The sequence below is a fragment of the Lutra lutra genome, chromosome 18 (assembly GCF_902655055.1).
Source record: "Lutra lutra chromosome 18, mLutLut1.2, whole genome shotgun sequence".
Classification (NCBI taxonomy): domain Eukaryota; kingdom Metazoa; phylum Chordata; class Mammalia; order Carnivora; family Mustelidae; genus Lutra; species Lutra lutra.
In genome coordinates this window covers 33,434,155-33,447,522 of record NC_062295.1, presented here as the reverse complement: position 1 = coordinate 33,447,522, position 13,368 = coordinate 33,434,155, and the positions used below count along the sequence as shown (strand labels likewise).

General features: G+C 49.9%; 1 protein-coding gene across 1 annotated transcript in view; it reads left to right on the top strand.

The window, feature by feature from the left end:
* The window catches only part of LOC125090453 (uncharacterized), a 28,846-nt gene extending 16,107 nt beyond the window's left edge, over positions 1–12,739 (top strand). The window contains exons 5-10 of the mRNA XM_047713125.1: positions 2,690–2,941; positions 3,053–3,110; positions 7,235–7,314; positions 8,335–8,426; positions 8,691–8,817; positions 10,504–12,739. Coding sequence (XP_047569081.1) covers positions 2,690–2,941; positions 3,053–3,110; positions 7,235–7,314; positions 8,335–8,426; positions 8,691–8,817; positions 10,504–11,573 — 1,679 coding nt within the window. The 3' untranslated portion in view covers positions 11,574–12,739. The remainder of the gene's footprint in view (positions 1–2,689; positions 2,942–3,052; positions 3,111–7,234; positions 7,315–8,334; positions 8,427–8,690; positions 8,818–10,503) is intronic.
* The last annotated feature ends 629 nt before the right edge of the window (positions 12,740–13,368 follow it).

Genomic DNA, 13,368 nt, shown 5'->3' with positions numbered 1-13,368 from the left:
CCCTCCCACCCCCCTCGTACTCTCTCACTCTCTCAAATAAATGAAATCTTTAAAAAAAGAAAACATCTCAGGGCACCTGGATGGCTCAGTGGGTTAAGCCTCTGCCTTCGGCTCAGGTCATGATCTCAGGGTCCTGGGATCAAGCCCCACATCGGGCTCTCTGCTCAGCAGACAGCCTGCTTCCCCTTCTCTCTGCCTGCCTCTCTGCCTACTTGTGACATCTGTCTGTCTCTCTCTCTGTCGAATAAATAAATAGTCTTTAAAAAAATGGATTGGCAGTATCAATATTAACTCATTTCTTTAGAGTAAGATACCTTTTTTTTATTTCTGTCCAAGAGCAGTTGCCCAGAAATAACGTGAACCCCAATATGTATATATTCCCACCCACCCCTACTATGTGGCACCAGTGTTCCTCAGAGAAATAGCTAATTTTATATTTAGGGGGCAAAAAAAGTGAACCTGGGGATTTTGTTGTGCCAAAAGGCTTTCAAATTTATTTATTTTTTATTTATTTCAAAATTATTATTATATTGAAATGACACTGGGACCAATCTGAAATGAGCTCATATTGGACACCTGGGTGGCTCAGTCAGCTAAGCATTTGGCTTTGGTTCTGGTGATGACCCCAGGGTCCTGGGATCGAGTCCTGCCTCGGGCTCCTTGCTCAACTGGGAGTCCCCCTCTAACTCTGCCTGCTGCTTCCCCTGCTTGTGCTCTCTCTCTGAGCTGAGGTTGATTGTCATATATGTAGTCTAAGAAGCCAGCTTTGGGGGTGGGAAACTGGACCAACTTCATCAGGAGGGAAGATGGCTGTGAAGGAGGGCACTCTGGCCAAGGGAGCAATTTTAAAGGTGTACAGATAGAAAATATAAGGTTCTGGCAATTGATTCTCTCAAAACTAGTGTCTACACAGACACTCTGAGAATATTTGTGTTCTCCATCCCCCATCCCTACCTGCCAGTTTGGTCATATCCTTGTTGAAGACGGCTATATTCAGACACAAGACCCCAGTGAGGACACCAGTGCCCTCCCTTCTATTGACTTTTCGTAGGCTTACTTTTTTACTCTTATTTTTTCCTTTTTTCCTTTTTTTTTTTTTTTAGATAAAAGCTTTACAGAAGTTCAAACACTCCCTTTCCCACCTTGGTGGATTGCCTTGAGCCTCCCCTAGGTGACTTACGACACTCTGAAGAATAAGGCCATTCAGAGCATGGCCTTCGAGAACTTACTGGGAATTACACAGCTGGCTGGGCTCTGGAGCAAACAGCAACCATGAGCTACAAATTGACTTCTCAGCCCCAGAGTGAGAGAGTTGATAGCACGGAACGAGCTGGGAGTCAGAGCTGTTCCTTTTGGATTGTCATTAGGGGACCTTTTACAGAACAAACAATCCCACTTTGAGGAGACCGTTTCCACCCTGTTCTCCTTGCCACTCCACTGCCTCCTTCCTCATCTCTGTTCTTCTTGTCCTGGAGGTAGAAGTGGAAGAAAAAGAAATTGAGGAGAGTTTAAAAACAAATACAAAACCAGGGTGGGGCGGGGGGGGGGGTAGGGGGAGAGAGAGAGAGAGAGAGAGTGTGTGTGTGTGTGTGTGTGTGTGTGTGTGTGTGTGTGTGTGGTGTTTTGGTGGGGTGGAGTTGGGTATGGAGTTTACTGAGTGGCTTGATTATGGCAAGCATTTGCTCAAATTCTCACTATGGCTTGGGAGGACTGCAGGCCCCCACCCATCTCAGGCCACCCCTCAAGTGTTACTAGTGATTGTGCATTGCTCTGTCCTGCCTCCAGGCCTTTGTCCTGGCTATTCCCTCTGCCTGTAGGTCCCCTTCCTCCCCCCCCCCCCCCCCCCCCCCCCGCCTGCAGTACCTCTGGAAAGTCTCCTTTCCTAGCAGTTTCCATATTTTGCCGGAATTGGTCACTTAAATTACTGTGCTTAGACTGCCCTCCCGGGAGAGTGAGGGCTGCTGCATTCGCACAGGGAACTGTGGGCGCCATAAATACGGGATACAGTGCAAACTGGGAATAAATGGGAGGCAGGGCCAGAAGGGGCGCCAGGAGCGCCCTCGTTAGTCAGAATAGCACAAGATTTCATTCTGTACCTGACCTGGAGGGATTTGATTCCAACACTTACGGGATTACTCCTGTGAGGGCATAAAAGTGAGCAAACCTGGGTGGTTTAGTGGGTTAAAGCCTCTGCCTTTGGCTCAAGTCATGATCCCAGGATTCTGGGATCGAGCCCCGCAGCATCAGGCTCTCTGCTTGGCAGGGAGCCTGCTTCCCCCTCTGCCTGCCTGCGTCTCTGCCTACTACCTGTAATCTCTGTCAAATAAAATAAATTTCCCTAAAAATCTTAAAAAAAAAAAAAAAGTGAGCAAACCACAAACCACGAAGCCTTCCCCTCCCGCCCCCAAGCATTTCACACATTTAGCTCCGGGGGGGGGGGGGGGGACCTCTTGCCAGTTTCCCCGAGTTTTCTCTCTCATCGCTTGTACAGGTTTTGCCCTCACGGGAACCCTCTGATGGGCTGGAACATTCTCTTCGGATTTTAAAGGGGGCATTTTTACATGAAACAAACACAAAACTCGGTTTATTTGGACATTTCAAATAAAGGTGAATTTTTTCTAGTGATGAAAACTTCGGAAGTCTTCCTGTTTGCTGCGCGTCGGCTCGGCACCCCGGCCGCTCTGGCAAGATGCGTTTTCCTCCGCCCTCGCCGACACGCGGGATACCCACGCCGCCCCCGCCGCCTCGGGTCTGCGGCGCCCGAACTTGCGCCCCGAGGCCGAGGGGCGCGGCGCTTCGCCCCGCCCGGCCATCAGGGGGCGCGGCGGCGGGTGGGAGCTCCAGGGCGGGCGTTGGCGTCAGCGCGGGAGCCGCGCGGCCTCGGCCGGGAGTTGGCGAATCACCGAGAGGCGAACTCCTCCAGAGTTCCTAGAGAGAACAAGTGGGCGTGGGGGCTGCGGGGATGGGATGGGTAGTGAAAAGGTCCGACCCGGAAGCGAAATAGAGAGAACTTCCGTTCTTTGTTCTGTCCCGGTGTGTGGGTCTGTGACAGGGTCCAACGGGGCCTGGTCTGTGTCCGGCCCCCCAAATCTCCCGTCCCTGCCCCCAGGGTGAGTCCGGCGGCCCCAGGGGCTCGCGGTGAGACGGAGGCTGTGGCCGCCAGGGAAAGGGGTGGTGTCCGCGCCGCGCCCGCGGGGTCCCCAGGCCCGCCCGTAGCAGGGTGCCGGGAGGCGCCGCTCCCTCCCCCGCAGCCGGTCCCCGACTCCGCTTCCCCGGGGACCTCCCTCCGCCAAACGGGGCCCTGCCAGGAGGGGAGGAAAGGGGCTCCGGTTCTGGGCTTGTGACAGCCCAGCTCGAGCCCATAAAAGTTCCAGTACGGCTGCAAACGGGCCCTTCTCTTTAGAACAGCTGATGACAGCTCCCCTAACTTGGTAATTCTCCCAGACGCTTTTAATTGGTGTTAACACAGTTATTCGCGCCAGTGGCAGGAGAAGTCTCTACTTCGCCGGCTCTGAGATCTGAGTAGGAGTTCCACGAAGTGTTCGCAGTTAGAACTAGGTCTGGAATGCGGGGGTGGGGGGGGGGTGGCGGTGCAAACTTAGATCCCGGGAATAATCCCGCTGGCGCTCAGTAAATCGAGTTCCTTACGGGGAATGATATAGCCGTGTCTGGCTCCCGCTTTCAATTGTGTTAGATCCCTGACGTGGGATTGAACGCAGACGGATGTTTCTGCTCTGAATGGCATTCGTAAGCTCCAGGCGAGGCTAGGCAGGGTGATGAACTCGAAATATATGGAATAATGAGAGGAGCTAAAGGTACTTATCCCCAAGAAGAGAAGCGTATGGACAGTGGGCATCATGTGGTTTACAGGCGTTTGAGGAACGGTTGTGTGGGAGAAGAAAATTCTACTCTTGAAGCTTCTGACGGCAGGGTGCGGGGCCTCTGCAAGGTGGAGGGGATAGATTTTCACTTTACCAACCCAAAACCTTTCTGGTGGTGAAGCTTTACATCAACAGACCAGACTCTGTCCTGAAGTTGAGAGTTTCTCGCAAGTTAGGTGTCAGAACATTGAGAACGTGAGAAGGCATTCCTTTCACTTGGGTGAGATTAACCTGGAGAACCTTCAGTGGCCTTTGAGCTCTCCAGGGGTGCAACACAGACAACCAGTTGTGTCTTAATGTGATTAATGGATGTTCTCTTCTTTTTCTTGTATTTGAGTAGAAATGAAGTTTACATGAATATTTTTAATTCCTTTTCCCGCCTTAATCATACAGCACTGGCATTAACTTAAGTTAGAATCCCAGGAACTTGCACAGAGGCTTCCAAATCCCCGATAATTGCTACTCTGGTCTTCTAGGACCTAACTCCAAAGAAGGAAGGAAAGATTCCAGCAGGTAAAGCTATTCATGACTTGTTCTTACTGCCAGGTCATCTTTGTGAGTCCCCAGGAGCAGCTCTAGGGAGAGGCGTTGGCAGCGGGGCGGGGTAGGGCACTGCCTGGACCTGAAGCTGTGGGGGCACAATGGAGATTTTTCTATGAGAAACATTGTGTGCTGATGCAGACACTGGGGACTTGTTCTTAACAATATGCCTTTGAGTTCCAGCTTTGGGTAACCCAGCTGTGAGGAGGGAGGCTTGCTTTTTCCCTCTGGACTCAGAGCCTCTGAGTTTCCTTTCTAAAGAGAGTTTGGATGAAGAGCTGATTTGTTGGAGGTGTCTGCTTATACACAGTCCCGGAAATCGTCAAGTTGGTTGATAGGAACAAAAGATGGCTGGCTCTGAGGCAGAGTGGAAGGGACCCCGGGAGGAGGGCGCTCGTGGCACCTTGATTGCCCCTGGGCCTGGCTCACGCCTCATTCAGTGCCTTTCTCTGTGTAAAGGCATCGGTGGGCATTCTGTACCCCCTTGTTGCCCAAACACTAGAGGTCTGTGAACTCTTGACTCTCAGGGCCCCTCCCCTTTTTATGCTTTTATGTGAATGCAGCTGTCTGTAATGATAAAGCAGATATGGTTCACGTTCCTTTCAATCGTGCCTTGCGATGTAGTGACACTCAACAGTGGTTTGTTACATGAGCAAATAAATAAAGAGGGAGGTAGACAAAATCCAGGGCTTTATTTTCTTTTCTCTTGCCCAAGTGTAAGAAAGCTCTGGTGGCTGCTTCGTCTGTTCTTGGCCTGTTGATTCTTGTCACGGCATTCAAGTGTGGAGTAGAATCTTCTACCTGAGATCCAAACCTTTGTCTAGATACTCACACATTCTGTTTTATTCAGTAGAGCCACAGAGAACAGACCTCTCTTGATTGTCATAGCATCTGGGGGATGGGGACATCAGCAGGGATAAAAATGGAGTAATAAGTAATTTTTTTTTAAGATTTTATTTATTTGACAGAGAAAGAAATCACAAGTAGTTGGAGAGGCAGGCAGAGAGGGGGGGGGGGGGAAGCAGGCTCCCCGCTGAGCAGAGAGCCCGATGCGGGGCTCGATCCCAGGACCCTGGGATCATGACCTGAGCCGAAGGCAGAGGCTTTAACCACTGAGCCACCCAGGCGCCCCAATAAGTAATCTTATGTGTGTTTGTTTTTTTAAAGTGTTGGTCCCTGTGTCAGGGATTTATATTCCGATCCAAGGAAATGTATTAGAGAAAAGGGAGATAGAAAGAAGGCCCGCTGCTCCCGGCTCCCTGCAGTGACACTGCAGTGAGGCCCACAGAGGGGCCCTATCCCCCAGTAACATCCTGCCTTTGGCTGAGACTGGATGCAGACAGCTGTCTTAGAAAGGGCAGAAAGCATTTCTCTAATTAATAGATTGGAGCTATTTGCCCTAGTACTGGGTGTCAGCTCTTATATCTCCAGGGTTATTTATTTATTTAAAGATTTTATTTATTTATTTGACAGAGATCACAAGTAGGCAGAGAGGCAGGCAGAGAAGGGTAGGGACAGAGGGGTGGGGAAGTGTGAAGCAGGCTCCTGCTGAGCAGGGAGCCCGATGCAGGGCTGGATCCCAGGACCCTGATATCATGATCTGAGCCTAAGGCAGAGGTCCAGTCCACTGAGCCACCCAGGCGCCCTCCCCAGGGTTTTTTAAATGAGAGACGGAGAGCTCATGGAAAGTTTCACTGATCTCTTTTTTTTTATTTGGGTGCTGTTTTATGACCCCTTTTCCTCAAAGTGTAGTACCCCGTCAGTGTAATACAATAGCTAATAACCTAATAAAGTAAATTTTTTTTTCTGTTGGCTCTACTGTTTATGGGGTTTTTTAAAAAAAATCTGTCAACAGAAGCACCTGGGTGTCTCAATCGGTTAAGCCTCTGACTCTTGATCTCAGGTCTGATCTCAGGATCCCACATTTACTTAAAAATAAATAATTTTTTTAAAAGATACTACTTATTTATTTGACACAGAGAGATCACAAGTAGGCAGAGAGAGAGGGAGAAGTAGGCTCCCCGCTGAGCAGAGAGCCCGATGCGGGGCTTGATCCCAGGATCCTGGGATCATGACCTGGGCCGAAGGCAGAGGCCTTAACCCACTGAGCCACCCAGGCGCCGCTACCACAAACATTCTTAACAGTTTATACAGTACAGGGCACCTGGGTGGCTCAGTTGGTTGGGCGACTGTCTTTGGCTCAGGTCGTGATCCTGGAGTCCCAAGATCCAGTCCCACGTCAGGCTCCTTTGCTCAGGAGGGAGTGTGCTTCTCCCGCTGACCACTCCTCTCTCTCTCTCTCTCTCTCTCTCCCTCTCAAATAAATAAATAAGTAAATAAAATCTTAAGAAAAAAAAGTTTATACAGTACATACACATTTTGCAAAATCTATGTGTACACACTTTTACACTTTATCCTGTTTTTTTTTTTTTTTTTTTCAAATTTCAGTTGTTGCTTAGTATTTCACTCTGTTAGTGTCATTGTCACCCGTGTTCCATGTTTTCTTGTTGTTATAAATATCACTGGGTATGTTGTGGGAGCCAAAGGTGGAATATTGTTCAGGAACTGGGGCCCTTTCTGTGGTACTCATGGAGTCTCACCAAAGGGAGCAAGGGCAGTCCTCACCAGGATCTGGAAGACTGTCCTGGTTGCTGTGATTCCTCTTGCTAATCTTGGGTACCAACTGAAGTGCTAGCTCCGGGGAGGTGGTTTTTTTTGTTTTTTTTTTGTTTTTTTAATTTTATTTTTTTATCATTGAACCTTGGACTCTGCTTCTGCAGTGCTTCCTGCTGAGTCTGCAGACAATAGACCAGAGACCCAGAACTTCTAGCTCTACTCATGGAAACTCAGGCTGATTGTGTATCTCAGGAACCGCAGGCCCTGCTTGAGAGTGGTAAGAAACAGATTCATTTATTCTTGTATTCAGCCATTCAGCAGTCACGCTGCCCGTCTTGCTCACTAGGAGCCATGCTAACCCCTGGAATCCAGGTGTGGCTAAGACACAGTCCTTCCCAGCTTACAGCTTAGTGGGAAAGCTGACTGAGGCCAACAACGGATGTATGGCTCGGTGGACTTTACAGCGGAGGCATTTGTGAAGGGCCGTTGGGACCTCGTGCAGGATTAAGAAAACCGTGACGCAGTCACAGAATTCCAGGCGCGTGGCAGCAACTGACCCGTAGTCCTACTTTGTGTTCTCTAGGAGCAGGCACTTACCGGAGGCTCTCGGGAAATCACTTTGTAGGTCACAGGCATGAGGATGAAATGAGCATTCATATTCTCCTGTCGTGGCCTGTGCCATTGACTTTGGAGCCAATTGCCATCGAAAGGGTATACTAATCAGGAGAAAGCATTTAAGGATCTCTTTGTCCCGTCGATTATACACAGTCTTGTGTCTCTAGGGGCTTAGAGTCTCTCAGGGACAAGTATGTTAATTTAAGAATTATAGAAGAAGGGATGTGATCAAGCCCAGAAACAGGAAACATTTGTAAGTGTTTAGATTTGACCTGGGGGTAAAGAGAAAGAAGAATGGGCATGGTGGTGTTCAGTTGGGGTTGGGTGAGGCTGCTGGTTTCCTCTGGTCTAAGAGACCTTTGTGCACAAGTTCGAGTTCAGAGATGCGGAGAGGGGTGGAAGGGACGTGAGCAGGATTGTCTGTGTTGCTGGCCAAGCTTGGGAGAAAGGACAGAAGGTGCTTCTCACTAGCGGGTGTACTGGGCCGGTTTCTGGGAGAGTGCAGTGACCGGACAGAAAGGAAGGGACCTGGGTTAGATGAGAGCAGGATCCACAGAGCTTTGGACACCTCACCTCCCAAGGGAGTGGGTCCTGGGTTGTCCTAGGACCCTGTGACGTCTCTGTGGGTTGGGAGGCCACAGAGCAGATGGGTTCACTCGTGGACCCTTTTCTCGCCCTTCAGCTCTTCCTTCCTCGAAAGTTCCTGCATTTTCCAACAAGGACAGCCTGGGGGATGAGATGTTGGCAGCTGCACTCCTAAAGGCCAAGTCCCAGGTGAGCTGTGGTTCCCTTTATCCTTCTTTTCCTTCCGTCTTTGTGGAAACATTTGTGCCGTGACATCCACTCCGTGTCCCAAACCGTGATTCCCTCCATCAGGAACATGGTCCTTTCGGCTGAATAACGGACCCCTCTTCCTCTGCCGTAACCTGCTTTCCCCTCCCTCTTAGATACTCATGATTCATCCTCATCCCCAATCATTTTTGGTGCTGCTGGTCCGTCCCTTACCCTGAAATTGCATGCAAGACCGTGTTGTTTCAGGAGTTGGTGACGTTTGAGGACGTCGCTGTGTACTTCATCCGGAAGGAGTGGAAGCGTTTGGAGCCTGCTCAGAGGGACCTCTATAGGGATGTGATGCTGGAGAATTACGGGAATGTGTTCTCGCTGGGTAAGGAGTTAACGCTTTCTCGGTCAAACTCCCTTGGCATTTCTTTGTTTCCTTGTGGGCTAGGGACACTTGAGTCACAAAATGATCAGCTGAGGATTGACGTAGTCTCAGAAAATTCTGACGACAATACTAATAGTAACTCCTGCTTGTAGAGTAATTGGCAGTTTGTAAAGAGCTTTCCTGTACATTGTCTTGTGGAAACCTCCCAGTAACACAGTAATGGAGGTCACTAGTGTTCTGCTTGTGTTCTTGGTGAGGAAAGAGAAGTCAGAGGTCCCTTGTGCTGCACGGGTGGTGCTAGCGAGTAGCAGGACTCGAGCCCTGGTCTTCCAGCTCCAAATCTGCTGCCTTTTTGGCCATGTAATTTCTTCATGTATAATAATTCAGAGCCTTTTCCAAAAGATGAGCATCTCAGGATCCCTGAACACGTGTGGTGCCGCTCTGTGCCCACGTGCGCATTCTGGAACTCCTCCTTCCCTTCTCCGTTGTACCACCTCGAGGAATCTGTTGCTCTGTTCAGAACCAGTGCGGCTGCGGCTCCTGGAGAAGTTTCTCCCCTTGTTTCAGGGAGCAGCTGGCGTCTTTAACCTTAGTCTGTGGACTGATAATTCCTTGTCCGTCACGCACCGCAGCGAGAACATTGTCTGGGCAGTCCAGGGGGTCTCCATCACTCCCACTGGAGACCGCCTGCCCGTTTCCATGCTGGCCCCCGACATCCAGGGTGCAGAACCCAGCTCTGGGACCACTTGGTATGAGCAGGACTTGTCCCATGGGGAGGATTTCCATTTCTGAATTTTGACACAATCTTTGGGCTGCCCTGGGAGGAAGAGCTGGGGGTGCTGGGTTTGAAGGGAGCTGAGAGCAACAGGGTCCCCAGGGGCGCCTGTTCAGGTGCGAGAGAAACAGCTTTTTTCTGTTCTCTGACGCCCATTGCCCTGTCTTTACTTCTTCAGATATTGACAGACTCAAAATGCTAACTGTCTAGACCCTTTTCATCATCCTCTCTGCTCAGAGCTCCCTTTGAAAACCCTAAAGCAGTGAAAATAAGGAAGTCCGACAAGAAGACAGTTTATGGATCCTCACATCTTAGCCCAGCCTTTGAGGCCTCGGGCCCAGAGGCAGACTGAGCTCTGTCTTTTGCCTGTTTCCATGGGTTTGGAGTGTGTGGCCTGCTGGATATGGTTCTTTTCACCTGGGGCTGTGGCAGTCTCTGTGGCCTCCCCTCTGTCGCTTCTTCCTGCTCCGTGACTATTTCCTATCACCCCTCCGCGCTCGCTTGCTTATGTTTCTTCTCCCCTATCTTCTGGAAGCCACCGTCTCCCCATTTGCATTTCCAGCATCTGACCTCAGTGAGGAGTTTGCCACTTCGTTAAACAGCATGTCCGTTCTCTTCTGTTTCTGGTTCCTACCCCTACCGGGTCTGTCTTCCTCTCCTCCCATCTCCAGCCTTCTCTATGCTTCCAGCTCTTTCCACTTTGATTTTGCTTCTTGCCTTTCTCCTTCCTGATTTCCTCGATGCTGATCTCTCTGTGTGCTCAGCTGGCCCCAGCCCGGGCAGGTCTGCACGCAGATGAGAGGCGTGTGCTTTTAGCCCTGTAAACACCCTTGTCGTCATTATCCTGCCCGCTGGTCTCGATCCTTTCTTTCGCAAGGACCAAGTGATGTTTGTATTTTGTATTGTGCCAGATGGTGAGACCAGAACTGAGCACGATCAAGAAATTTCCGAAGATACAGGATCACATGGGGTGCTGTTGGGAAGATTCCAAAAGGATATTTCTCAGGGTCTTAAATTCGAAGAAGCCTATGACCAAGAAGTCGGTCTTAAGAGGCAACTGGGGAGCTCCTCTGGAGAAAGACTGACCAGGAAGATAGAAGATTTCGGTCAAGTGACGGATGAGGAAAAGCTAACTCCTGTGGGAGAGAGAAGTGAGAAATACAATGATTTTGGGAACAGCCTCGCTGTGAGTTCTAACCTTATTTCGCATCAGAGACTTCCTGTGGGAGATAGACCCCATAAGTGCGATGAATGTAGCAAGAGCTTTAATCGAACTTCAGACCTCATTCAGCATCAGAGAATCCACACTGGGGAGAAACCCTATGAATGTAGCGAGTGTGGGAAGGCCTTCAGCCAGAGCTCACATCTCATTCAGCATCAGAGAATCCACACCGGAGAGAAGCCGTACGAATGTAACGATTGTGGGAAGACCTTCAGCTGCAGCTCTGCCCTCATCCTCCATCGAAGGATCCACACGGGGGAGAAGCCCTACGAATGTAGCGAATGTGGGAAGACCTTTAGCTGGAGCTCTACCCTTACTCATCACCAGAGAATCCACACTGGAGAGAAACCGTACGCCTGTAATGAATGTGGGAAGGCCTTCAGTAGGAGCTCTACCCTCATCCATCACCAGAGAATCCACACTGGAGAGAAGCCCTATGAATGTAACGAGTGCGGGAAGGCCTTCAGCCAGAGCTCGCACCTCTATCAGCACCAGAGAATCCACACTGGAGAGAAGCCCTATGAATGTATGGAATGCGGAGGAAAGTTTACCTACAGTTCAGGCCTTATTCAGCATCAAAGAATCCACACGGGGGAGAATCCCTACGAATGTAGTGAGTGTGGGAAAGCCTTTCGATACAGCTCAGCTCTGGTCCGCCATCAGAGAATTCACACTGGAGAGAAGCCTTTGAATGTAATGGGAATGAGCAAAAGTTCTCTCAGAGTCGCTGCCGAGCTCAATATCGAAGAGTCTACCTGAGAGAGAGCCGCGCACCTGTTTTCCTCACTGCCTCTGATTCTGACGAGCTCCTGCCTTACTACATAAGTATGACCATCTTAGAACGTGTCCCTTCCGGCTCAAACCTTTCGCTTTAGAGAACGGGGCAGATGGGGGAGATCATCCCGGCACACCCTCGTGACGAGCTACCTGTCACTTTCCCCCAGGAGTGACACCCAGAGGCGAGCGGCAGGTTGAGTGCGGGGCACGCCAGGGAAGCTCTGGGACCGGTCACCTTCCATTTTGGAAGGGAGTTTGCACTAGCCCGTTTCTCTCACACCAGAGGAGCCTTTCCTTCCAAGGTGGGGAGTGGAAGCACAATAGGAAGAAAACTCCAAGGACTCCTCTGGTTGGAGTCCGTGTAGTCGGCACCGAAGGCAGTGGAAAGAATGTCGCGGGTCCTGCTGTTTGCTAACAAGGGGACACAGAGGCTGTATTTCAAAGCCACTGTCCCTAATCCAGCTTTAGGTTCTGGTAAGGAACCTTTGCTATTTGTTGTTACTTTTTTTTGTTCCATGATTTCGTCAATTAATGGAAATTTGGTGCTGAGGGATTTGTTATTTTATTGGGGGGGTTCCGTGAGGTTTTCTGTGATAACTGTATTTTGGGGGGCTCTTGGAGCAGCAGGCCCGTTTCCAAGAGCAGTGAGGCGATTTTGTTGGAGAGCTCCTTGCCCTTCTCTACTGTGATGGGTCTGATTGGGAAATCCATCTGATGAAGAAAGTCTCACAGGGAGAGGATTGAAAGCATTAAGCGTTGGCCTGCTTCTGTTCTCCTCTCTCCCTGTTCCTCTCCCCGCTCCTGTGCTGAAAAGTGATTTAATCCAAACCCCCAGTTGCTAAGACTAGAATGCTTTTAAGGAGCTCACTCAGCCAGCTTGCCCTGCCCTCTGTCACCTATGACCTATGACATCTGGCCCCAGCAGCCGGACCTCCCGTGACCCCATCTCTGACTTCAGCAGCAAAGGAAGCGCAAAACCCAGAGAAGGGGAGTCTCTGGCCTGACCTGGCCGTCAAGCTCCTTGCTGGGTTAGGCTGGAGCTCCCGAGTGTGCCCAGCTGAAGGGATGATCTTTCGTTCTGTTTTTCCAATCCTGCTCATCCTGTAGCATAAATGAAGTGCACTATTAAACGGAATAGTTTTTTAGAAGGAGAGATTGAGTGTGTTTTTGTGCAGGAGCCAAATATATTTGAATTAAAATAGGAAATCGTGAGTATAACTGGAATCTTTAAAATTTACTCTTAAGATTTTTTTTTTTTTTACAACTGTTTTTCTTTCACACACATACGACCTCTGGCTGTCAAGACTCCTGTCCTATTCCTCCAGATACTGCCACAGACTCAGTCACGCACACATTTGCTCCCACCTCGTACCCACACGTCGGATTTCGTGTGTAGCCTGTCATTCTGTGTGGTACGATACTTAGGACCAGCAACCCAAACTAGAAAGGTGTTACTGGGTTGGGGGGGCCCCGACCAGCGTGTACTTGGGTTTTGGGTCGCAGGGGGCATAGGTAGATTTCTTGTTCCAGCTGTGGGCGAGAGGAAGTCATTCATGGAGATGGCGGAGAGGAAAGTGTTACGGAGAAGTTGGGGAACTGTCTGGAACGGAGAAGTTGGGGAACTGTCTGGAACTGTGGTCTGAAGATCTTGGAGCATATATTGTGATCGACCTCCCAATATGTTTTTGATTTCTTTCTTTTTTTTTTTTTTTTTAAGATTTTATTTATTTATTTGTCAGAGAGAGAGAGAGAGAGATCACAAGTAGGCAGAGAGGCA